At 36.9% G+C, this 27,042-nt stretch overlaps 2 protein-coding genes across 2 annotated transcripts; both read right to left on the bottom strand.

Moving 5' to 3' along the window:
- Nucleotides 1–3,923: 3,923 nt before the first annotated feature.
- On the bottom strand, nucleotides 3,924–17,189 carry LOC104092320 (nifU-like protein 4, mitochondrial). The gene is made up of 3 exons (XM_070175265.1): nucleotides 16,782–17,189; nucleotides 15,932–16,093; nucleotides 3,924–4,757 (listed from the first exon to the last, which is right to left on the bottom strand). Exons 1-3 carry the CDS (start codon nucleotides 17,005–17,007, stop codon nucleotides 4,297–4,299), a joined length of 849 nt encoding a protein of 282 aa, XP_070031366.1. The 5' UTR covers nucleotides 17,008–17,189; the 3' UTR covers nucleotides 3,924–4,296.
- Nucleotides 8,251–10,773, bottom strand: LOC138891700 (uncharacterized). The gene is made up of 4 exons (XM_070175453.1): nucleotides 9,738–10,773; nucleotides 8,953–9,657; nucleotides 8,747–8,865; nucleotides 8,251–8,661 (listed from the first exon to the last, which is right to left on the bottom strand). Exons 1-4 carry the CDS (start codon nucleotides 10,771–10,773, stop codon nucleotides 8,251–8,253), a joined length of 2,271 nt encoding a protein of 756 aa, XP_070031554.1.
- Nucleotides 17,190–27,042: the final 9,853 nt, after the last annotated feature.

Genomic DNA, 27,042 nt, shown 5'->3' with positions numbered 1-27,042 from the left:
TTTTTAGATACATACAATTCGACCTTGATGGTGAAATAGTAGCATGCCTTATAATCTAAATGTCTCTTCTTCAATTTCGTAATTGCATCACTCGTCAACGTTGTGCCTTCTAGGGGTTCCTCAAATTCTTCATCAATGATGGACCATAATTCAATATCCTTAAAAACATTATTCATATGTTGATACTAGGTTTCGAAATTACTTTTGCCATCAAACACAAAAAAGGGGACAATTAGGTAATAGATTATTCATATTTTTTTTGTTGGATCTCACACAGGCTCTGACAGAATCTCACACAAGCTCTGATACTAATTTGAAGGATTGAAATACTCCAAGAATAATTTAGGCACAAGCAAAAAATTCAACAAAGACTATAGAAGAAATTTATTAAACTAAGGAGAGAACGTGGTAGGAGGCTTTTTCACAACTCATAAACTCTTGAATCTCTCTACATCATAGTTACCTACCTACAATAGAAAATATGTAGTAGTACCCCTATTTATACTAATACAAACCAAATTTGACTGAATCTAGCAAAACCTATTCCAATATGAATTTGGTATATAAAACCTAACTAGACATGAATTAAGTAAACTAGTAAATACCAAATCCTAGACAACTTAAAAATATTAATTAATCTTGGTTTAGTTTCCTACGAACCGTTTTCGACCCGCTCATATTTGACTTGATCCGCCCGTTTGTACCCCTAGCCAAGGCCTCAATACGATACACCAGATGTCCAGATGAAAAACAAAATTATAAATTCAAAAAAAAAAAAGAAAAAAAAAAGAGTTACTCCTACATATCCGTTGAGCTTAAAATTTCAAAGAAAGTGATTGGATATTAATGGTCCACAAGATTACGTTACATATATGTTACGCTACTTTGGAAACATAAAGAGTACCAGCAGATAGACGCAATTGCAAGTTATGGAAAATGTAACTATCCACGAAAATTTATAGCCATTTGATGAAGAGAGAGATACATTTAAACAGTACTCCTATACTATTATTTAATGCTAGCGACATAAATATTCCTAGAAACTTCTCTTTATCTTGACACGTTTGGACAATAATTAATTTCAGAGACCAAACTTTTTTGCCCAATTTAAAAGCGCTAGGAACTTAAATAAAATATTCATGTTTGAATGAAAATGGAATCTTAAAACGGATGTTAGTCAAATGCAATTCTTAATTTACAATTAAATCTATTTTTGTCTAAAGAACTCTTGCATATTTAATTCCAAGACGCTAGATATTTAAGTAGATTTACCATATACTCTATCCGGTCCATAATAAGTGACCCTTTGCCTTTTTTATTTTGGTCCAAAAAAGTGTCCTTTTACATAATCAAGAATGAAGTAATTTTATTTTAAAAAAATTTGTCGTTATTTACATATCTCAATGTGTCAAGACAACAATTAATTAAGGATAATTTAGTGAATACATCTTTTTTTTTCTAGGAGTTCGTATTTTCTTAAAGGGTGTGTCAAAATCTAAAATTTCATACCAGAGTGAGTATTAATTAATTCATTAATTATATATTATGTTGATTGATATAAATATGCACAAAGATATACACGACATGTGTCTATTGATACTTCACATTTTTATTGAAGTATCTATTGAATCATGATATATAGATTGGTGACCGCCCACCATACTACCAAAGTAGCTATTGGGCCTTGATTTATTGAGTCAAGAATAGTCCAGTCCTTAGCCGAAACAGAAACAAATTCTTATCAAAGACTCCCTCCAATCCAAAATAATCGATATTTTAGCTTCTAAAAGTTGGTTCAAAATAATTTATGTATCACAAAATCAAGGAGGTATTTAATTATTTTTCCCAAATTTGCCCTTGATACATTCCTAATTCAATATACAATTTTAATGCATAGACACATATTCTTTTATGTATACTTACTTGATATAAAAGGCAAATTCTAATTAAGGGTATTTTAGTCAAAATCCCTCTTAATTTTTAGGAGTAAGTGAATTCCTTAATTCATGTGCCCAAATCTAAACCATCAATTATTTTGAACGAGAGGGAGTGTTAACCGCTCTGTATTACTGTAATAAATAATACTTACTGAAATAGAAAAAGAAACAGAAAGTTAGTAGAAGCAGTTTCACGAAATAAATTTTGGAAAAATAATATTGGAATAAATCGAGCCCACTGAATGCACAGTGTGTCCTTAAGGAAATTATTCCCCTCAAGTACCTAAGGTGTTGGAATATTATTCTCCCATGATAGAACGATTTAACTCACCAGCGTATTGGTACCAAAAACTCCGGTGAACTTCGAACCACTCAATGGTCGCAAAACATACTGAAAAATGTTGTGCAGAAGAAGAAGATAATCAGAAAATTTAGTAAATAAAGATTTTGGATTCAAGGCATATTTATAGACCATTTGGCACTACTTCTGAAAAGGGTTGCAACCTTTCAGAAACAGCCATAGCTGTTGGAACAGGTGGGAATATTTATGTCGAAATATTGCGGGAAAACAGAAAAACGGATTTAAAATAATTAATCCGGGAAAGAAAACGGTAAAAAAATTCTTTGATTGATTGATTGCCGAAGCCGAGCAAGCGACGACAACGCGAGGCTTGCTTTCTTCTTAACTCTTTAAGAAGCATCAAAAGCCTTTTCTTCCTCCAATATGGGACAATGTCCCTTTGCCAAGGAGGGAAACTCAAATATTTCATTTTCTCTTCATTTCTCATTCACCCTCTTTAAGTTACACCAAACTTAAAATTAAGCTAAACCAAGCTTAAAAGCCCAACAGGGAGTATATCATAGAAGTTATGTACAAATTAAAGAATGTCACAAGTGTGAAAACAAGGAGTTAGAGAAGTTCTCATCACCATTTATTGCACCAGGAATATCTCCGGAGACGGTATTAGATTTCCTTATTTGGATAAGTTAACCGAACGTATACAAGACAAGATGCAATGAAAGTAGTGAGTGAACACTTGTCAATGCCATTTAGTTGCATCAAGTTTTTGTGCCATTGGCCAAGGACTAAAATCCACTTGCCCGTGCGCCATATAGAATGTCACAACCCGAGCTCGTTGAGCTTAGGAGACAATTGACGAAAATGCTTGATTCAAGAATTATTAGACCATCGAAGTCTCCTTATGGTTCGCTAGTATTGTTCAGATAAAAAAGAGCATATATAACGGTACCCTAAGGCTCTGCGTTGACTATCGGGCCCTGAACATGATTTCCTAGTTAACTTAAGAATGTTCAATATTTTCATATGTTTTCTTACGTTCTTTACCCTTAGGTGTTTTCTTCTAGTGCATGGCTCGAGCTAGCGGTGAAGGACTAGTCGAATACGATCATCAGATAGAACACACTCTTCATCTAAGGTTGAGGAAGCAATATGAGTTGTTAATATGATTAACCACCAAATCTGAATTCAAAAAGTTCATTGCTTGGGGAGTTATGCAACACTTATCGTAGATGCATACAGAACGTATGTAACACGTTAATTGACAAAGTTTGCAGAGACATTGGCTCAATGCCAAGTTTCCCAGAGGAGGTTTTTCGAGGAGATTGATCTTCGAAAGCAGAGCCAGTCCTCAGTACGAATTGTCTATGCTTATGGATCCAAAAGGTGTCACTATCTTGCACGCTAGGCAATTAATACTTCCTGAAAATTATGTGATTCTGGTGCTAGTTAATATAATTTGATACCCTCAAGTATATTCACAGACCGGCTTGCCCAACTCCCTTACGAACCAGGTTCCACTAGCAATTACGTTCTAAGTTGCTTCTTTACTCTTCAGAAGCATGAGCACATAATTCTGTAGTAACTAAAATTTGTAGGTGCTCCTCCAAATGGTTTACGCATTTTCTTCTCTCCTCGGCGAGATTTTGATTCTATATACAAGGATCCACACTTCACCATTCAAAATGTACAAGACATAAAATGAAAAATTACATACAGATAATAGACAAACGTAGGGTTAGCAACTTCAAAAAACTTTGCACACATGTGCACTTCTGCATCTTTATAGACTCATTTAGGAGCATGTTGCAACCACTTGTCCCGTCTCCTATCCAGCTAAACATATAGCGGAAACTATTTATTAGAATGTTATCAAAAGAACTGCCGAATTATAATTTTCGATGCATATAGTAGCTTATCTCGCGTGAATTTGATAGATGCAAGAAACTTGTGCACTCAACATTACTCACTCTTTCCATGGAGGAGCATGAACAAGTCCTGCCTTCCCTGATTGAGATCTCTCTATCACCAAATCAACTAAAAGCAGCTATAACAGTATTACTACTCATATGGTGCACCACTTAATCCAGGTTCTTCATCTTCATCCATTTCCTGCTCCACACCTTTAACCTCGGGCACATAATGCATGAGCATGTTCTCGATACCAGATTTAAGTGTAACGGATGAGCTAGGGCATCCACTGCAAGCTCCTTGCATTTTCAATTTGACTATTCCCGTATCTAAATCAAATCCTCGGTATACAATGTCCCCACCATCATCTTGTACAGCTGGGCGAATACGAGTCTCTAAGAGTTCCTTAATCATTGCAACTGTTTCTGAATCATTCTCATGGATAGCTGTATCCATGGAGGCTGCAGTGCTGGAGTCGAGGAACAGCGGCTTCCCAGAAGAATAGAAATCCATAATTGCTGCAAATATTTCGGGTTTGAGGAAGTCCCAGGAAGTATCTTCGCCTTTTGTAACAGTAACAAAATCTGATCCAAAAAATACACGTGTAATCCCTGCATGAAGGAAAACAGGATTAAACTCTTAGGCGCATTCATGGAAAAGCAAAGAACAATACGAATACTTTGTTTGTCTAATTTATATGACACAATCTCCTTCTACACGTCCCAAATGTTTCACATAATTCTACAAATATCAATTGATATAACTCACTTGTTTCAAGAATTCAAGTACATCTATTATGCAACAAAGTGTTTATGTAAATGTTTTCTCAATTACACTAACTTATCAACTATTATGTTACTATTTCTTAATGAACTTGCCTATATTATACAAGTCAAACTTACGTTGTAGAATTCCTTATGCATTCAAATTATGTCACGCGTGGAAGCAATTTGCAAAGGAAGTTCTCAAATACATACTGCAATCTATCATGATTCACGCGGATTTAGCAAAAAAAAATAATACCATGGAGGCAAAAGATCTACATAATGATACCAACTAGTTACGTCTGGCATTTTGTTTTTTTGACAACTGAAAAATCCTCGAGGGCCCGTGCACGACTGGAAACTTCGTGGGTAACGGGCATGCCTCTCTACCCTTCTCGACTTAAATACCAAGCTTTTTTCTGCATCAAGGTTCGAACATGTGTAGTGTGCGTAACACATACATCATGTGTTGCACTCTTACCATTAGAGCAAAGCCCCGGGGCCTAGTTAATTCTGGCATTTATAGAAGTCTTTTTAGTTTGTTTAGAGATCTGTGTTAAGGAACTCCAATTTATTGAGTATTGGAATGAAACATCTCCAAGCGGAGAAATATCGGAAACTTTTATTGCGGACCTCAACTAATTTAGGTTTAAGGCATAGTTGTTGATAGGGGACTATAGGCTATGTTGCTCAGACTCTCCAAAATGACACCAGGAGCGTGTCGAATCCTCCTACATTAGTGCATTTTCTGAGGATCCGACACCGTACGACGGTATTTTGGAGAGTCCGTACAACATAGACTATACGAACTTCATATCTCTATTCAGCAAAGTAACCCATTTTTACTCATTTAAACTAAAGCAGAAAGTAGAAATCAAAGATATAACCTCTTGATTAAGAACAGAAAAGAAAACCTTCAGATCTTATTTGGCATCAAACAGAGAAATAAATTCTTTTTGTATATAGGTAATCTATTGAATAGGATGGTACCAAGGAGGTACAGCTATACACAAAGGTACCTGTTCGGCTCCATCTAAAATTGAAAGCAGTGCATTAGTTCCATGATGTTGTCTACATCATTTACATTGTTTCTCCTATCAGCGAGTAAAAACTTTGAATGCATCTTAAGTTTGCATGAGTTATATGATGAGTTTTCCCTAAAAAAATCCTACAATTTCTTTCTCCATCCATATTGGCCACGGTTTACATAAAGGTATAGTCTTCTGATTTGTTTTATTTTTTCCCACCTTTAACCCTTGTGTATTGGTAAGTCTCCGCTTCAGATCTCCGGGCATCACCAGAATAGGATATAAGTGTAAGGCCCCGTAAAATTTCGCAAAGGAAAAATAATGTTTCATGGTGCCGGACTAGGCTTACGTGTTTGAGGATTGTAGAAATTATTCGCAGCTCGCCGTGGCTCAGACTTTTTGGGTTAAACAATGCACTGAAAAGTGAAGGAAAAATTTGGGCAGAAAAATGCATTTCCGCGGACCGCATAATGGTCGCAGAATGAAGCAGGGGCGAGACAGTTTGGGCGAAAGTCTGCGGTGCATTATGCGACCGCAGAACAGGTCCACAGACCCAGGCAGATTCTTCCACGGTTTTGGGCACCAAATTGTGCGGTCGATATGCGGACCGCATATCCATTCTGTGGTCGCATATGCGACCGCATACCCTATTCCGGAGCTTCATTTTTGGGTTTTTATAAGACCCTGCTTCGTTAAATACATGCAAAGGACCATTTTTGAGCAAAAATTCTGATGTTTTAAAGAGAAGGGAGAGTGTTTTAGAGAGAGAGGAAACTCTAGGCTAATTTTCATCAATCTTTGCTCAAATCTTGGAAGATTAACAAGGAAAATTCACAAGGTCTTCCTTCATCCTAGAGGTAAGATTCTACACCCTAACCCTCCATTTCGAATTTTGCCTAGAATTGGGTAATTAGCAAGACAATACTTGGGTATGAGAGTTGTTTATTTTGCATGCATGTGTTATCAAGGGGTGTAGGAAGATTGTTGAGCTAAAAATGGTAAAGAATGAGTTGAGGGATGATGGAATCCTCCATAAAAGGACTTTGAAACCTTAATACACACCTAGTGTTTGATAAAATGCTCAAATGAGCTAAAGCCATGATCATATTCCTAATTTTGGTTCAATATGTTATATTTCTAAAATAGATTGAAGTTGCTAAGAATTTCGGAATATTTTAGAGTTTAAAGGAAGCTCAATTGAGGTATGTTGGCTAAACCCCTTCTTCTTAGAATTGAATCCCACGGTGTCCGTGTGATTGGTGTAAGTCCCAAATTGATCATTATAGAATTGGCTATTCTGAATGTGCTTGTGCTGAAGGATATATGTTCAATATGTATTCTAAATGCTTCATCATGTCATCTTATCATTTGAGGATGTGTTCAAAATATGGAATATGTGTTAACAATGTTAAGACTTCAAGTCAAGATCGAATAAAGGATGTTATGCCAAATTGTATGAAAAGCATCTATGTGCCTAAGATTTCCTTATTGCTCATATGTGTATTTAATGTCTTGAATGGAAAGCCTTATTGTTGTTGATGATGATAATGATGGTTGAATGTGGAAAGGGCCACATGTGCCAATGAATTGAAAAGAGGTGAAAGAGGTATGAAGTGAGATGATTGATTGAAAAAGGTAATGTCTCGGGTGAGACGGCCTAGCCGATCGGGCCGTGATCGGACGCCATGCCGCACACATGGTGGTGACTGTGCTGGAAATTATAATTGAAATTGTGGTTATGGTTGATGTCTCAAATGAGACGACCTAGCTGATCGGGTCGTGATCGGACTCCGTGTAAGAATACGGTGGTATTGTGAATTGTGGTATATCGGCACTAAAGATCACCCAACCTGATAACATGGAAATTGACTTGAAAACTTATGTGGTTCTTAACCAGATGTTTTAGTATTGTTTGAAGCTCTTATTGAATTCATGACTTGTTACTCGTATGTGTATTTAATGTCTTGAATGGAAAGCCTTATTGTTGTTGATGATGATAATGATGTTTGAATGTGGAAAGGGGAACTGGAATTATGAAATTACGGCCAAGCAGTGTTTTGGATAGCGTGCGGCGATAAATAGCGACGAGGGCCCGCTTCACTGAGGCGAGAGGCGTGCAGCGAAGCGCTCGCCTTTTTGATGTGAAGCGACAATTTATACAAAAACATAAAATATTATATACATATAACTAAAAACTCAATAACAATAATATATTAATAAATATATCATTCAAAAATTAAAGACTCAATAGATAGTCATAGACTCATAGTAGATTCATAAACTAAAGTCTAATAGTCTAAAACAAGCAACGTCTATTCTTCTTCAAGATTTTCAAATTCTACAACTTCATGAATGTTAGCATTATATTGGCTATCATCTTCTTCATCCTCGGAGTTTTCATCGATTAGGGACCGGCTTGAACTTGCTACTCCCTTTCCCTTGTAACTTGAAGAACTCCCTCTAAGACCATAGATATTCTCCTCAACTCCAACCGCCATAGAAACAGTACCCCAATCAAGATCATCTCCTTCATACACTTGTTCATCTTCATGATTTTGCGGGGCTCCAGTTAACCATTCATTTGCCTCGTCAATGTTGTCCAACAAAATTGGATCAATGGTATCGCGAGCTTCATAACGTCGCCTCAATGTTCTATTGTATTTAATATACACTAGATCATTGAGACGCGATAGCTCAAGCCTATTCCTTTTCTTGGAGTGAATCTGAGCATAAGTTGTTTAGATTAATTAATCGATACTAATAATAATACAATATAAAATATATTAATATAATAAATCTACTTCTTACATGCTCAAATACGCTCCAATTTCTCTCGCATCCAGACGCACTACAAGTTAGGCTTAGTACTTTGATGGCAAACTTTTGCAAGTTTGGAGTTTGATGTCCAAATTGCTTCCACCATTCAACTATAGAAAAATATTTTAAAAGTTAATAAGTATAAATCAAATAAATTAATTTAAAGTTATAAGGATATCTATATTAAAGTTAGTTACCTGGCGACCTTATGTCTCTGGCTCTAATGGCCGCTTGTAAACCAAATAGGCCCTCTGCTTGTGAGTACCTACCAAACTCCTCCCCTATTTGATCTATCGTCGCTGAATTAGGGACCAACTTCTCAAGACATGCATGGTATCCAATCCACACCTCTGAAGCCAAAGTTTCATCTCTAGTGTTCTTGTAAAATAATCCCGGGTTCAGAAGATGGCCTGCTGCATGCAAAGGTCGATGGAGTTGATTCTCCCACCTGATATCAATTATCTCAAAAACTTTCTCATATTTTCTAACATCTCCCTCAAATGACGCTGCAATAGTCTCTTTGGCTCTATCCATAGCCTCATAAAGATAGCCCATTGGTGGTTTTCTCTCCCCATCCACCATACGAAGTACCTTAATCAAAGGACCACCAACTTTAAGAGCCCGAACGACGTCATTCCAGAATGATGGAGAAATAAGAACTTTGGCAGTTTCTTTTCCCGCAACTTCCTTTGCATATCTATTATCTTTCCATTCATTTGAAAGAACTAGCTTTCTCAATTTTTTCTTTTGCAAGTAAAAACTATGCAAAGTTAAGAAAGCCGTTGCAAATCTAGTCTTGGCCGGTCTCACCAAATTTCTTTCATTTGTGAATTTCCTCATCAAATTCAACAACAACGGCCTCTGACTGATGTAAGAATATACCCTGACGGCCTTAGTGAAAACTGTAAAAGTAACAATAACAATTTTATAGTTAATACTTAATAGGATAGGACATAAGTATAAATAACTATATTAAAGTTACCTGAAGCATATGGGTTTTCCTTGAATATGTCACCAAACATCAAGTTGATACAATGGGCAGCACATGGAGTCCAATAAATGTGTGGATACATAGCTTCCATCATCCTACCCGCACTAACATTCTCACTAGCATTATCTGTAACAATTTGTACAACATTTTCCTTTCCAATTTTATCAATAGTCTTTCTAAACAAGCTGTACATTTTGCTTCCATCCGTAGAAGAGTTGCTAGCATCGTGAGATTCAAGAAAAACACTCCCTCTTGGAGAGTTCACCAACACATTTATGATCATTTTTCCATTCCGTGATGTCCATTTATCCATCATAATGGAACATCCAAACTTGTTCCATTCCACTTTATGCTCCTCAATAATTTGGTCTATCTTTTTCACCTCTTTTTTAAGATGAGTTACTCTAACTTCATGATAGCTAGGAGGCTTCATTCCTGGGCCATATTGTCCTACAGCTTCAATGAATTTATCAAAAGTTTTGTAGTTAACACAGTTGAAAGGAAGCCCTGCATCATACATCCATGCTGCAAAGGCACTTACGGCGCGGTCTCTCAAAATCTTCTTGGCTTCTAAACCTAGACCTTCTTCACCTTTTCCCTTTTCTTGTTGTTTTGCCGAGAAATAAAGATTGAGAGGACCTTTTGTCACTGTACGTGCCGTCGTAGATGACCCACTAGAACTATTTGAAGATATCTTATGATGAGTTTTGGGGGGGGGAGGTCTCATTTCACCATCTTCATCCATTTCATCATCTTCATCAATTAGATTCACCGATGCTTCAAAATTCATTTGAGTTCTTGTCACATTTTTCTTATCAACAAACGCTTTTACTTCCTCCCTAACCTCGGGCGGACAAAGGGGACATTGTACTACATTTTTAAATCCACCTATCAAATGTTGCTTGTGACGAGTTATCCCACCATTATATGTTTTTTCACAAAACACACATTTAATTGCGGATCTTGATGAGCCTTGTATAGCATAATTCCAAGCTATATCATTTCGTTTATTACTATCGGATGACATTTCAACGCTGTTTTATTGAAAAAAAAATTATCAAGTCAATATGCAATTAATTCTACTCTATAAGAGACTATACGTCAATAATTGAAAAAAAAAAAAGGGGGGGGGCCTGAAAGAAACAGAAAGTTTGTTAAGAGAAGAAGCAACCTCTGTTATTTTGCAAAAACAGGGCTTCGAAACAACCTCTGTAATTTTGCAAAAACAGAGCTTCAAAACCTCTGTTATTTTGCCAAAACAGAACCAAAAAAAAATAGAGCACAAAAACAGACCTCTCTTTCTGTTAAGAGAATAAGAAACCTCTGTATTTTGCTCGAAAAATAGAGCAGAAAACAGACTTCTGTTTCTGTTCTTTTCGACAAAAAACAGAGGAAAAAAAATAGAAAGAAGAAGGAGAAAAGAGAAAGAAGAAAGAAGAAAGAAAAAAGAAAAAAGAAGAAAGTAGAAGAAGAAACCTCTGTATTTTGCTCGAAAAATAGAGCAGAAAACAGACCTCTGTTTCTGTTCTTTTCGACAAAAAACAGAGGTAAAAAAATAGAAAGAAGAAGAAGAAGAAGAAGGAGAAAGGAGAAAGAAGAAAGAAGAAAGAAAAAAGAAGAAAGGAGAAGAAGAAACCTCTGTATTTTGCTCGAAAAATAGAGCAGAAAACAGACCTCTGTCTCTGTTCTTTTCAACAAAAAACAGAGGAAAAAAAATAGAAAGAAGGAGAAGAAGAAGAAGAAAGAAGAAAGAAGAAAGGAGAAGAAGCATACCTGGACTTTCAATGGCTGGAACCTCAAGCTTCTAAAAGAAGAAACGATGGCTCGCGAGTTCAGAACGTCAAAGTCTCAAAGAAGCTTTGTTGTTTTGTTCAAGTTGAAGAAGATATGTTGACAAGCCCTAATCACGACCCTTTTTGTTGAGTCTTTGCTTTTTTCTTTCTTTTTTTTTTTAAAAAAACAAAAGGCGACGCTATGGTCGCTTCTCGCGACACTGTCGCCTCTCGCCACGCAGGCAGAGGCGAGCGCTATTTCGAAACGCAACGCAACAGAGGCTCTGTGGCGACACTGTCTCGCCTCGCCTCGCCTCACGCTATTAGCGCTGAGGCGAGCGCTATTTATAACACTGCGGCCAAGTGCCAAGAATGACTTTATAATTGTGGCCACTTGTGCCAATGAATTGAAAAGAGGTGAAAGAGGTATGAAGTGAGATGATTGATTGAAAAAGGTAATGTCTCGGGTGAGACGGCCTAGCCGATCGGGCCGTGATCGGACGCCATGCCGCACACATGGTGGTGATTGTGCTGGAAATTATAATTGAAATTGTGGTTATGGTTGATGTCTCAAATGAGACGACCTAGCTGATCGGGTCGTGATCGGACTCCGTGTAAGAATACGGTGGCATTGTGAATTGTGGTATATCGGCACTAAAGATCACCCAACCTGATAACATGGAAATTGACTTGAAAACTTATGTGGTTCTTAACTTGATGTTTTAGTATTGTTTGAAGCTCTTATTGAATTCATGACTGTCCCCCCCTTGTGTTATTATTCATTCTATTGAGATGGTGTTTAGTTTTACATACTAGTACTATTCGACAATACTAATGTCCTTTTTGCCGGGGGCGCTGCATCTTTAAATGGATGCAGGTGGTTCCATAGCAGGTAGTGTTGATCAGCGATAGTGGTACCTCCTCTTCCCAGCAGACTTGGTGAGCCCCACTTCATCCCGGGGTCATGTATTGTATCTTTTGTTCATATTATTATCACATTTTGAGGTATAGCCGGAGTCTTGTTGGCGGCACTATCATAACTCTCTTTTGTATCTTTTAGAGGCTCAGTAGACACAATGTGGGTTGTACATAGGTGCTATATAAGTCGAACAAGTTATATTGAGTTTTGATTACTTGGTCCACTCAAACCATAAGAATGTGTGTATTTTGAGACTTAAAATTGATGTAATTAATGAAATGATTTAGTATTGTGTACATGATCTCCCTACGGTCTAATTAACGAAATTATGTCTTCTCTTTATCATGGGTGTTGGTGCGTTGGGTAGAAAGTATCTAACAGGCTTGCTTGACCGGGTTCACTCGGTTGAGTGTCGGTCACGCTTCCCAAGTTTGGGGCGTGACAATAAGTTCAGGAACATGGTCCACATCAGTCATCTTACAAGCAAAACTGTCGTGAATGAACAGATAACTGACTGACTCTGTTACTTTCTCACATAGACTGCATCTCCTGTATAACATGATGCCTCCTTTCTGCAAATTTTTCTATGTAGGACATGTTTCATGGGTTGCACTCCAGCCAAAACAATCTACTGTTTGGGGAGAACTTCTGTTTTCCTGATCATCTTCCCAATCCAATTACTATTTTCTATCATATTTTGTCTTAACGGCATCCTGTGACAAGAATTAACTGAGGATTTCCCATCTTTGCATCCAGTCTAACAAATAAAATCATACATTTCTCCAACATCGTCATTGGGTCCAGTTTTACTATTAAGTCTTCACACACCCCGATCCCCCGAAAATCGAATACCTTCTGAAAGGTCCACTCTCTATAAAACAATCTGCTAGAGCGCAATTCTTGTTTACTTCCAGATTGCATAAAATTGGAAACTTGTCCCTTAATGTATTTCTCCAACTATTCGTCTATGCAGAACCTTATTTTCCTCCCACCACACCTTTAATCATATAATAATTTAAAAACCTCACATACTAATTACTGGTTTTGTGCACCATTGATTCTCCTTCCCACACTTAACTGTCCAAGTCTTTTACATTTTTTCATTTTCATCAATCTCCGATGCTATTTGAGTAACAAGCTCTTGCTATGTAGCTTTACTCCCGTAACTCCATCTCTTTTATCCTACATGACTTTTGTCCATTTTACCAAATGATAACTTTATTGATACAACCTCCTTCCCACAAACGATCATTCCCTATTTTAGTTATCTGCTTCTCAACCTTTGGGGAAAAGAAATAGGGACATGCAGCAAGTAGGGATTCCATCCAGCACACTATTGACTAGAGTCAACCTTCCTCCAAGGATGAATACTATTTCTCTTTTTTGGTGAAGAGGGCAAAAACTATTTCTTCCAGGGAGCTAACTTCTTTATGCATTCTCAATCACTCCTTGCAAAATTGCAGTATCTTTTTGCTTTGTACACTATAGGAAATTAGTCCAGTATCATAGCCAGCATTAAATAATTGCTCTATTCTAAGTTAATATGTAAGCCAAGATGGCCTCAAAGACTAATAGGATCACCTTCAGATGCAACAACTGATTCCTTTGGCTTCACAAAATATGAGACACCCGAATAGAGAATATAAACTAATTTAGTATTTATTCTTTTTTCTATAATGGTGGTGTCCGGGACAGCTTGCCTGTAACTCAACTATTCCACCGAATACATGTTACCTTCCACCAACACAAGTACCGAATAACTATGCCCACCAAGGTTTAGGCAGATGGAAGAAATCACCTAATTTTTTTTGTCTCTGCTAGGATTTGAACCCTAGTCTCCAAGGTTTGCATCTACTTCATTGACCACTAGGTCACACCCTTGAATGAAATTTCTTCCATGTTTCCTGCTTTGTTAACTCATTTGTCAATTCGTTAATTCCACCTACTTTTATGAGAATATCTGTATCAACGAATGACAGTCTCTAATGTCTTTATATAGATTAGCTATATTCTACTTAAATGTTGAAACTTTGTATCCAGTCATATGTAGCTGCCTTTTTCAACATCAAGCTCTGTCCCTCCATTACCAGAACAAATAAGTGAGAAAGGCGATCATCCTGTCTTAGTCTTAGTCCTCTCTGATAGGAAATAGTCCTTCTGGAGACCCATTAGTTATTATCATCTTCGTGTGGGAATACATTATCTTATCCAAATCCCAGCTTTCGATGATCTAAACAGATAAAACTCCAGTTGACATGATCATAATCTTTTCCTAAATTAAGTTAGAAACACTGTGCACTCCTTTTTTCTTTCAGCTGGTGTGCAGGAGCACACTTTCATTTTCCCCTTTACAACGGGCTTTCATGAATAGGGATTTCCCGCCAGCCGTCTTCTCTTCTTATCACTTCACTTCGTTCTAGAAATCTGATCTCACCGGGCCGGGCGAAGGGGAAGGAAGAGATGGGTGGTCCGGGAACAACAACGAGAGAGAGCTCGTGCCCCCCCCCCCCACCACTCTTCCCCATGCCTATTTGTTCACCCGAGATACAAAACTCTTTTTTTTCTAATGAATTTTGAGAGCACCGCACTGCAATTGAATAGCGGATTTCAATGATGATGAGAAAAGTCTAATGATCTAAACATCATTTACCAGTGTGCATCTATTATTTGACTCGGTAAAAGTGTTCTTCTTTCAACCTGACAAAAAGATTCCCCTGAAGCTTATATGGTTTTAGTCCACTCCAAAAGCTCTCTTTTCCATACTGTTTTTTGCTTCTATCAAGTAATTCACTTCTACATACCTTCCAAACAGTCATCCCCCTACTCTTCCCACTACAAGGAAACATACCTCAGTTATTTTCAGTACTTTACATTACAAAAGCTAATAACAATGTCTATGGCTTCAGTAACCAATAAGCAACACTCAGTTTTGCACAATCCATGATGAAAACGTCAAAACAATTATAACAAAGGAAAAATCAATTTGTGATTGCAGGGTAGCAAGTTGGACAAAGAATGGGCCTTCTAGCAAAATAAAGTAATACTGTAATGTGATATCAAAGTTGAAAGAATAGCTAGTTCTCACAACCGCTCCTTATTATAGTGATAGCTTATGCCTATAACTATTTCAGACATGAGACAGCAAATAAACTCTAGATGGTTGTAATTTCACAAATTCAGATGTATCTGATACTACCTTGATTCAAATTTGAATGCACTATGCAGCCAGTCAGCTAGATAAAAATGACAACAATTTTTCTAACAGCCTAAATGCTACTCTGTACCATGTCGACAGTTGAAATTATGTAATTGCACCAAGTTAAGCATATTTCTTCCGCATCTCTTCCATGGCAGTGTGAAGAATGTTAGTATTATAAACATATCCTTGCACATTTCCACTGCAATGCACTAATGAGTCTATGTTTTCAACATAAAGGTTCTAACATAGATGTTAAATGTCTAAGGCTTTTCACCATCTAAGTTTTGAGAATTACCATCTATCCCAAAGAGAGCCTTTGCCAGCGGTGAATTCATGGCAGAACGAGCATTTGGAAAGTCTGCACTCCCAGTTTCCAGAACCGGCTTCCCAGGATAGAACATAAGGGATAAAGGGTTAGGAGTTGATTGAGTTTGGATAAACATGGTCCTCTTCTGGCCTGTACATACCAAATACAAGATCAAAATACAGTCGTATTAACATAATTTATTAGTTAGCATGCCTGTTTATCTCATCAGGCAATTACTAGAACAATTATGTAAACTACAAAGCTTTTAGCTTCTTGAACAAACTTTCTTGTTCTTAGGAAAGATGCCACCTTTTTAGTTGCTTATATATGCAAATCACATAAAGAAGCAGCATTTTCCCCCATTTCTTCTATTTCTATTGTCCAAATGTTAACTATGAACCTCATCGAGTTTATCAGCAAAATTTAAAAAAATGCCCCACCTTTGCTCAATCAACAGTCCCAAATGATCTTACATTTCTGAAAACATTCGACACAAAGAGTCAAAAACAGCATCATCTCTTGTTCCTTGCCCCTAAAGTTTCCACTAAATCAAAAAAAAATATCCAGCTAAAACCAACAGTACCAGCAGGTAATAGGAGTAGCAATTAGCAAAAGACACATTACACACAAATTCATATACATATACATTTGCACATCAAAGTATACTAGCCTCAATATCAAACTAGTGAACTATATGAATCCTATATATCCATTCCGCTATATTCGGGTTCGTTTCCATACCAATACACACAAATTTATCTTTTTAAGTTTAATTAAAACTTCTAAAGTGACAATTCTGAAAAAGAAAAGGTATTAGCTGAATATTAGAAAAACTGACCTCCGAAGTGGCTCCATGGGGAGGAATGTGAAGAAGGGAATTGCGAAGGCTTTAACGAAGTGAAATCAGATAAATTAATGGGCGCTTTGGAAGATAAAGCGTATAAGAAGCGACGAGATGCAGAAATTGCACCATTTTCTGCTACATAGGGTTTTGTTAACAATCTATTGCTGCTGCGGAGAGTCGATCGATTTATCAATCTCCCTAATGATAATAAACTCTTCATTACTACAGTATTGGACTTGTTTTCGTACGAGCTTCTGAGAGTTTTGTTCAAGCTTAAATTAGAGATTCAAGCTTGTCGAAATGTTTCAATGGCGGTTTTTGCCTTCTGGGAATTTCAGACGGAAACGTCAAAACGCGATGACGGCGAAAGTGGTTGGCACGCTTTTCGTATTAACACGTGTGGTGCAAGTTTTCTTTTTATAGCTACATCATAAAATACTAATATTTCCCCGTTTAGGGGTCGCTCGATACGATGCACAGGAGGTATTACTAATACCTTATTTGTAGGGCGGTTCAATAAATATGGAGGCCTAAATCAAAATTTTAATAAGGGACTTTTTTTTATATAAAAAAAATATATATATATAATTTTATTTAAATTCTATATTTCTAGTTTTTCATATGCAAAGTTATTAATAATTTTATCTAATCCATTTAATTTCTCTTGAGATATACACGTTGTGGACTGTATTAAGATTTTAACCTTTTTTGAGTTATGAATTAATAATCGAATCCTTTCTCAATTTATGATCTAGAGAGTGATTCCCAAAAAGATATTTTTTTCTCAATTTATAATCAATAATTTAATCCTACTTTTTTACTATAAAAATTTATACTTTCTCATTTAAAACACAAAATATTTTTCTAAAAATAAATTAATATATAACCAGAAGCGGATCCAGTGTGAGAGTTATGGGTTCAATTGAACCCATAACTTTCGACGTGGAGTAGAAATTTATGTGTAAAAAATTATTAAAATTACAAAAATAATAGATATGAACCTATAACTTTAAATATATAATGGGTTCAATGTTAAAAATCTTAAAAATTGAACTCATAGAATTTAAATCATGAATCTGCCTTTGTATATAACCTATTAGAAAATATTTGGTGCCCCAAAAATTATGAGGCCCAAAGCAGCTGCTTTAGCAGCCTTACCCTTGGGCCGGCACTGCTTATTTGGTATACTTTTTTAATCTATGTATTAGTGCAAGTATTACTTATACAACATATTTGGTATTATACTATGTATAATTAATACATAGCAAATCATAGTATTGGCAATATCAAAGCTATTAATGCATGCATTACCATGATTAAAGACAAAATTATCCTTAAAGTCCCTTAAAGCTAAAGAATATGAAGGGCATTTTTGTAAATAATTAATTTTCTTAAAAATTATGCAATGCATTTTAGTTTTTAATACACCACACCAAATAATGGATAAGAAATAATCTTTGCATTACTAACCCATGTATTAATAATCCCTTCATTACTAATACACTTTATTCAACTTTATTCAACTTTATTCACTCCGTGTAAACTTAAATTGTAAAGGACCATGCACTCCCGTAGTTTAGAGATTAAGTTATGCAAAAGAGATTTATAACGCAATAGTAATTCAGAAATCATACTACAATGATTAATAATGTAGGGTCATGTAATGTACTTCCTCTGTCACAAATCATGTATCGTGTTCCTTAAGAAAATAATAATTAGAATTGACTATTTTACCCTTATTTATGTCGTATTGAAATTTGAACAATCATAATATTACCCTATAATTGAGGTGTTTATAGTTTTCAAGAACAATTACTACTAAGGGTAAAATAGGAAAAAATAATTAAGTTTGTCTTGAACTTCTAACATGACAAATAATTTGAGACAACTATTTTTAAAAATCGCGGCAAATAATTTGAGATGAAGAGAGTAGAAATTATCTTTTGTTGTAGGTCTTGCTTGATGTATATTGTATAATTTAAAAATATATGTCTACTTTTTAAACAAATAAGAAGCTTGTTTACTATTATGAGAGTTAGTGTTGTAATTTATTACTTTAATCAATAATTTGTTAATACTCTCGTTTTTATTGCACCTTTTATTCTGTATAATGAAAGATATATGTTTTAGGAAAGCTTATACAAGTATTATTCATACAGAAAAGAAAACTAGAGGCCTGGCATTGTTATGTTAATGCAAGATTTTATCTCCCTGCCAGACGAACCCTACCGTGATCTAATCCGCATATATGTTAGTTTTACCATGTTTATTGATCATTGGGTTAATAAGCACATTAATCTCCAAATGATCGAGTTTTCTTACTCATTTAGTCTTCAATTATATTTATCTTCTTCATTCAGCTTATAATTTTTATCTTTAACATGAGTAGCTAAATTTTACAACTAGGGTCGTAAACTCTTATGGCATTAATTCTGTTAGGGTTTTTGCCCTCATTTTATTACCATATTTGAGTTTTACTTTTCTCTTCAAGACTAAAGAAAAGTCAAAATATTAACATAATTGCTTTTACTTTTCGTGAAAGGAAAATATAATTCTCTTCTATATTTAGTTATTACTTACCTTGGGGGAAAGGTTTTAGACTAGAACAAAGAAAAATATCTACATGTAGTCCTTTAGGAAATTTTGCTTAATGGGTGATTTATTCTCTCAGTAGTTTTAAAATATTTTTTTATATTAGTATTATCATGTGTAGATCAATTGACGAAACTCATATCATATAATAATATTTTTTTATATTTTTGTTGTCGTCTGATTTATCATTGAAGATTTGTAGTAATTGTTAGTTTTCGCATGACGCCCTGATTATTTCGATCCCAACAAGTGGTATCAGAGCCAGTGGTTCAACGAGATTAAAAATAAGTACAAAACAAATTCAGATCAAGTTGTAGCCTATTGACGATAATGAAGATTTTTTATCAAATAAATTTTAAAAAAATCTGAAACTCTATATGTGGAGATGAATTTTCAACTATATTTTCAAAAATATTGTTGTTGTATCTTTAAAACTAAAACTTATTTTTAACCCGGCAAATGGCTCATTTTTAACCCTACAAAGGGATTACTTTTAACAGTGCAAAGGGCTACAAAACTTTTAATCCGAAAGGGCTACAATACTTTAACTCGCAAAAGTTCCATTTTTAAAACATGTCACGCAGCAGTGAAGAATGTGAATCAAATGTTGTTTGAAAATCAAGCCAAAAAGGGAAGATTTGTTAGGATTTTTGCCCTGATTTTCTTACCGTATTTGAGTTTTACTTTTCTCTTAAAGCCTAATGGAAAAGCAAAGTATTACCATAATTGATTTTACTTTTCCTAAAAAAAATATAATTCTCTTCCATATTTGGTCATTCCTCGTACTGGGCGAAAAGTTTTGGACTAGAACATAGAAAAGTATCCACAATGTAGTCCTTTAGAGAGTTTTGCTTAAGGGAAGATTTATTCTCTTAGTAGTTTTAAAATATTTTTTATATTAGTATTATCATGTATAGATCAATTGTAACGGCCCGATCGGTCGTTTCAATTATTTGTATTTCGCTCGATAGTTTGAGGGCCCGAGTTGCTACGTATGATGTATTATGACTTTATGTGAATCGTCGGTTCTGATTTTCAGGTTATTCAGAATCGATTTGGAAGAATGAATTTCATGGTTTAAGCTTTAAGTTGGAAGAGTTGATCAAGTTTGACTTTTGGTGAATTTACCCCAGAACGGAGTTTTGATGGTTCCGTTAGGTCCGGATGGTGATTTTGGACTCGAACGTATGCCCAGATTTGCATTTGGGTATTTCTAGAATGATTCGGCACTAATTGGGGAAAGATGGGAATTTGAAGGTTTGGAAAGTTCATAAGTTTAACCGAGAGTTGACTTTGTGGATATCAGATTCAGATTGTGGTTCCGAAAATTGGAATAGCTTCGTTATATCATTTGGGACTTGTGTGCAAAATTTGAGTTCATTTCGAGTTGATTTAGCTCGCAAATGCGAGGCTGCAGGAGCGGAAGTTTTTACGCAAATGTGAAGAGGCCTCAACAGAAGATAAAATCGTGGGTTTTGAGGTTATTCTCATTTTCGAATTTTGGAGCTCGGATTGGACGATTTTGGAGAGGAATTTTTTCACTCAACTTGGGGTAAGTATTCTTGACTCACTTGTGATTATATTTCATGAATTAATCTTCGTTTTCGGCATTGGATTATTGATTTTTAAAGAGAAATCGGAGGAATTGTCGAAAGTTTCATAAAAATAATTTTTTGAGATTTGAATATCGATTCAGAGTCGGATTTGAGTGAAACTAGTATGGTTGGACTTTGTAATTGAATGGGTTGTAGGATTTTGTGAGGTTCATCGGGTTCCGAGATACGGGCCCGAGATTGGCGTTTTGGCTCATTTTGGACTTATGATTAAAGATTCGACCTTTATTGACCGGTTGAGTTACTTTTAGATAGTTTCGAGCCGTTCAAAGATCGTTACGCACGAGATAGAATTATTGGAGCGTCATTTGGCTTGCTCGGTATTGGATTTGGCTTGTTCAAGGTAAGTAATACTTCTAAACTTGGTGCTGAAGGTATGAAACCCTGAATTCCGTGTTATGTGTTTGGTGTTGAGGTGACGCACATGCTAGGTGACGGGCGTGTGGGCGTGCATCATGTGAATTGCGACTCCATTATTTCTGTGATACTGTGTAGTTACCTGATCTTATCTGTAACCATGAAATCTCTACGTACTAGAGCTATTGAGTTGTGATCCATGTTAGAAATCATGTCTAGGCTACATGCTTATTCTGTTGGGACCCACTGAGGTCATTTCTGATGTTGAGTTATTCGCTTATATTACAATTTCATACTCAGTCATATTCATTCATTTCATATCATATCTCAGTCTCTGATGCTATATATTGATACATCATATCATTATTTTTGGGCTAGTTTAATGGCATTGTGAGTCCGGGAGACTAGAGAGATTGATGACTAAGTGAGGCCGAGGGCCTGATTGTGAGTGATATTATGGGATCGGGTTGTACACCGCAGCATGTTATATTGATTTATGACAGGATCTGGCTTATTATGGTGCTTGGGCTGAAGGAGCCCCTCCGGAGTCTGTACACACTCCAGTGAGCGCAGTTGATTATATTGAGGGATGGATCTTCCCTAGGCATGGATCTTGCCCGAAGTATTTATATTTGGGGATGGATCTTCCCCGGACTATATATATATATATATATATATATATATATATATGAGAGAGAGAGAGAGAGAGAGATCTTCCCTGGGGTGGATTGGTCATATACAGTACTGAGTGACTTAGCATATCGAGTGATTGAGCATAATGAGTAGAAAGAACGAGACATTGAGATTGAGTACTCTGAGAGTGTGAGTACATGAGTTCATCACTGAGATACATTGCATTTGGCATGCATACTTGAGATACATGCATAGAGATGCATTTCTTTCTGCTACACAATTTTGTTGACATTCATGATTTCACATGCATAGTGACATGTAGGCATAGAGATGTATTTTTCGCATGTTATTTGAAAAATGAAACATCTTATTTATTATTGAAAAGTTTTGGGGAAAAAATCACAGTTGTACAAATCTATTCATATTTTGGTAATTTCGGTAAAAGAATTGGATTTTTACTGATATACTTAAAAACCATGCCTATTTTTCCAAAATTGTGAACGAGATGAGCATCTTATATCTGAGTATGTTTCTTGTACCATTATTATTATGTTGTTACGAACTGTTGGCGGCTATTGGTGTTGGACTCTGACCTCTGTTTCAGCTCGTCACTACTTTCAACCTAAGGTTAGGTTTTGTTACTATTGAGTACATAGGGTTGATTGTACTCATACTACACGTTTGCACCTTGTGTACAGATGTTGGATGATGATGTTGCTATGTTCGATGAGAGCTAAATTTGAAGATGTACCTGCGTTCCGGTTATAGCTGCCTCTTGTTCGTGGTAGCTCTAGACTTATGAAAGATCTTTTCATGTAAATTTCAAACAGATGATGTACTTTATTTCATACCAGCTTTGTAAGTTCTAAATCTTAGACGCTCATGATTTGCACTAGCAGTCCTTGGGAAATTCTTTTATAAAAGCAGTTGTATTATCATTTCTTTTCTTTATAAATCTCATTAAATTTGTTAGTTGTTAAGTGGCTTACTTGACGGTTTGGGTTAGGTGTCATCACGACTAGTTGGATTTTAGGTCGTGGCAAGGTGGTATCAGAGCTCTAGGTTCATAGGTTCTACGAGTCATGAGCAGGTGTCTAGTAGAATCTTGCGGATCAGTATGATGACGTTCATACCTATCTTCGAGAGGCTATAAGGCATTTAGGATAAACTTCCCCTCTTCTTTGCTTATCGTGCAGCATTGATTCAGCTTGAAACATAACTCTGTGAATTCGCTCCATGCATTCGTGTGTGCATGTGAGCGCTCGGTATCAGCCATGCATCACCGGCTTGTGATTTCATGGATAAGGTGCGAGATGTGATTTCTGTGTGCTTATGATGGGCCAGTCTGGAGGACTTGAGGTCGGGTTATGACTGTAGCTTGAGCACGGGGATTTCGGTTGTGTGAGCACGTGCTTTTGGACTGATAAGTCTGGTAGTGTCCCTATTAGTGGAATTTGTGGCTCGATGAATGATTGGATGACTATATGATGAGTATGATGTGACTACGGAATATGTTCGGATGGTTCGAAGGTGTTGAAAAGAGTTTTCTTGAGATGTACAGGGACCATTGGGTGTTTTATTTCTGTCTTGATATGACGTATAGTCTCGATCCATGAGTGTATTGAAGTATCTTTCATGTTGCTTAACTGTGGAACGAATTAGATTCTTATGGGCTTGTTGATGGGTTCAGACTCAGGAAGATTAAGTGACTGCGTAGTAGTTGTGGATGTGAAAAGGTATAGAGAGATGTTAGTTTGAGGCTAAGCATGTGGGTTATGACCTGCGTGGTAATCTACGGGGGGTGACCCTTTATGATGGTTGTGTGGAAAGTTTCTTGCTACTAGTGGGTTATGTATGTTGCAATGTTGTTTGGATCGCTCAAGGAAGTTGACCTGACCGTCACGAGGATGAATGCGAGCTTAGCTGACGATTTGAGGTATTATATGGTTTGTGTTACATGAGCTTATGAAGGATTAAGTTGAATTTCAGTGCGGGATTATGGCAGTAATAGAGTATGGGTATTGTGAGTTATCGACTGTTTTGTTCTATGGCTTTGAGCCAAGTGGGGGAGTCTGCTATCAATGATTTGATCGCATGGTTATGTGTTGTATTGGTTTTGGTTTGAGGCATACTTGTGAATCAGTTATGACTTGCAAAGGTTGAGATTGAGGATGACTCGAGTAAGGGAATTTCTAGATACGGGGTATATTACACTTTATGGGTATATGGAAATCATTGAATGATTTGAGTTGTTATTCGTGACGGATGTAGTGCGCATAGAGTAGGAATTTGCTTGGTTGCGTTAAGGTGGGGTTACTTCTTTGGGTATCATCGTGCTAATGGGGCACAGGTTGTTCGGCCCGTTTGGGCAACGCAATTGAGATTTGGGCAGAATGGATGACTCTTGAGAAAATTCTAATGGATTCAAGATTTATGCGTAGCAATTGTGAGTTTTTCCGGATTGGTATATGGCTAGGATCTGAGATTTACATTGGATAGTGTCGAGACTCGCAGTATTTCTATGTCATTATGGATCTTACATTTCGGTAATAAGAGGGTGAATGAAACAACTTTAGACTCACAGAAGGTCTCTTAAGGATGTGTATCTCGGTTATGATACTTTTGGGGTATTTAAGAGGGAATTGAGCGACTTATGAGCCTTAGGGCGGTGTGATTCCATGCTAGGATTCATAGGGTGAGTTTTGGTTAAGGATCGTGGTGTTATAGCAAGGAGGAATATTAACTTGAAGGCAATTTAGAAGTAACTCGGAGGAAACAGGATAACTTGGCAGTAGGTTTGATCAGTATGGTAATGGTATGCTCGGTCCTTTTAGTTCTTACGATGTGGTGCATCTCTACATGTGATTGGTGGCAATACTCTTGGTTTTGGCGACCGGCGTGGCTTGGTTGAGTTAGAGAGACTCAGTTCTGATGGTCTGGTTATGGGCAAATGAGTTTCGAATAGTTCTCAATGGTTTCTATCATGGCTTGGGATGGATATTTCCTACCGGCGTAAGGAGCATGTTCCGTATTGTGATTTTCTCCTAGGTGAGAACAAATGGAAGGTTTTTGAATGATCGGGTATGTATTCTGCTTGTGACTTAGAGTTGATTATGAGATTCTCATATGTTTCATATGATGGCATGATAGATATGGCGTGTTGTGTAGGATTGAGTTTTGCATGTGCAAGGCCACTGTTTATATTTGGAGGGAAGGTCATGAATTTTGGATAGCATGGGCATTTTCATATATATAGATGAATGTAATAACTGCTTAGTAATTTCTGAGAAGGGTGTGCATTTTAGGAGGCACACTGAGTGTTGATTTATGGATGTTTCATTGGTATTGCGGTACTCGCATAGTTGATCGACTGCTGATATTCAGATTTTGCTATGTGGCACGGAAGAACTATGGAAGTATTCCTCGCAGGATGATCGCGTATGGGAGATGTGTTAGACATTCGGGCATGGTGTTGGGAGCAGATATGGTGATTCGTGTGTTCTATGAATTTGGAGACTGGGAGTTCTCAGTAGCAGATTATTTCATGGTTGTGGACTGTGAAGTTGTGGCCAAGCTAGCCAGATGATAGTATGTGTTATGATTCAGTCATTGTAGACTTTCAGAGGGTTTTTTTTAATCTATTTGTGGGTGACCATAGTTGATTTTTGGGATCCATTGTTAGGCCCAATGAGGATGTGTAATCTATACCGGGTCGGATTGTTTGACTCTGTACTGCTATTGTTGAAGGATGTGCCATTCGGTCAGAGTTGAGCTTATTAGTGTTCTGATAGGTTCTATGAGTTACCCTTCTATGGCACGGGGGGTTGTGATTCGTTGGTTATATACACACAGGGTGCGGTTCTATTTGGGCCTTATAGCGGAATTTGATCGAGATGGGTATTAGGGTGTGGAATAAGTAATTGCGCATCGGTTATGTTTCCTTCCGGACTGTGGTATCATGTTATTTGTTTCTCTGTGGTTATGGTCATGCATCTTGGGTACTTGATATCGAATTGCTCGTGGGTTTTTTTCCAGGCATGATGGCTTGAGGTATTTCATATGGACCAGTTTCGAGCCGTTCAGAGGTCGGTACGCGCGGGATGGAATTTTTGGAGCATCGTATGGCTTGCTCGGTATTAGATTTGGCTTGTTCAAGGTAAGTAACACTTCTAAACTTGGTATTGAGGGTGTAAAACCCCGAATTACATGTTATGTGTTTGGTGTTGAAGTGACGCACATGCTAGGTGACGAGCGTGTGGGCATGCACCGTGTGAATTGTGACTTCGTTATTTATGTGGTACTGTGTAGTTACCTGATCTTATCTTTAACCATGAAATCTTTACGTACTAGAGCTATTGAGTTGTGACCCATGTTAGAAATTATGTCTAGGCTAAATGCTTATTCTGCTGGGACCCACTGAGGTCATTTTTGTTGTTGAGTTATTCGCTTACATTGCAATTTCATACTTAGTCGTGTTCATTCATTTCATATCATATCTCAGTCTCTGTTTCTTTTATATTGATATATCATATCATCATTTTTGGGCTAGTTTCATGGCATTGTGAGTCCGAGAGACTGAAGAGATTGATGACTGAGTGAGGCCGAGGGCCTGATTGTGAGTGATATTATGGGATCGGGCTGCACACCGCAGCATGTTATATTGATTTGTGACTGGATCTGGCTTATTATGGCGCTTGGGCTGAAGGATCCCCTCCGGAGTCTGTACACACCCCAGTGAGCGCAGTTGATTATATTGAGGGATGGATCTTCCCTAGGCATGGATCTTGCCCGGTGTATTTATATTTGGGGATGGATCTTCCCCTAACTGGATTTGCCTTATACAGTATTGAGTTACTGACTGTCAGTTGATATATATATATATTCTTTTTTGGATGGATCTTCCCTGGGGTGGATTGGCCATATACAGTACTGAGTGACTGAGCATATATATATATATATATATATATATATTTTGGATGGATCTTCCCTGGGGTGGATTGGCCACATACAGTACCGAGTGACTGAGCATGTCGAGTGATTGAGCATAATTAGTGGAAAGT

Source organism: Nicotiana tomentosiformis, chromosome 5 (assembly GCF_000390325.3).
Source record: "Nicotiana tomentosiformis chromosome 5, ASM39032v3, whole genome shotgun sequence".
In the NCBI taxonomy this organism is placed as follows: domain Eukaryota; kingdom Viridiplantae; phylum Streptophyta; class Magnoliopsida; order Solanales; family Solanaceae; genus Nicotiana; species Nicotiana tomentosiformis.
The sequence above is the reverse complement of the archived record's forward strand: the minus strand, read 5'-3'. Positions and strand labels throughout refer to the sequence as shown.

Bases quoted from the DNA above. Each gene is read 5' to 3' on its own strand.
- LOC138891700 (XM_070175453.1), bottom strand. From the start codon at position 10,773: ATGTCATCCGATAGTAATAAACGAAATGATATAGCTTGGAATTATGCT. The intron at 9,658-9,737 runs GTAACTTTAATA...TTACTTTTACAG, and splicing joins GGAAAACCCATATGCTTCAG to TTTTCACTAAGGCCGTCAGG. The intron at 8,662-8,746 runs GTAAGAAGTAGA...ACTTATGCTCAG, and splicing joins ATTGGAGCGTATTTGAGCAT to ATTCACTCCAAGAAAAGGAA.
- LOC104092320 (XM_070175265.1), bottom strand. From the start codon at position 17,007: ATGAAGAGTTTATTATCATTAGGGAGATTGATAAATCGATCGACTCTC. The intron at 16,094-16,781 runs GTCAGTTTTTCT...TGGTATGTACAG, and splicing joins CCCATGGAGCCACTTCGGAG to GCCAGAAGAGGACCATGTTT. The intron at 4,758-15,931 runs GTAATTCTCAAA...TCCTTCATGCAG, and splicing joins GGCTCTCTTTGGGATAGATG to GGATTACACGTGTATTTTTT.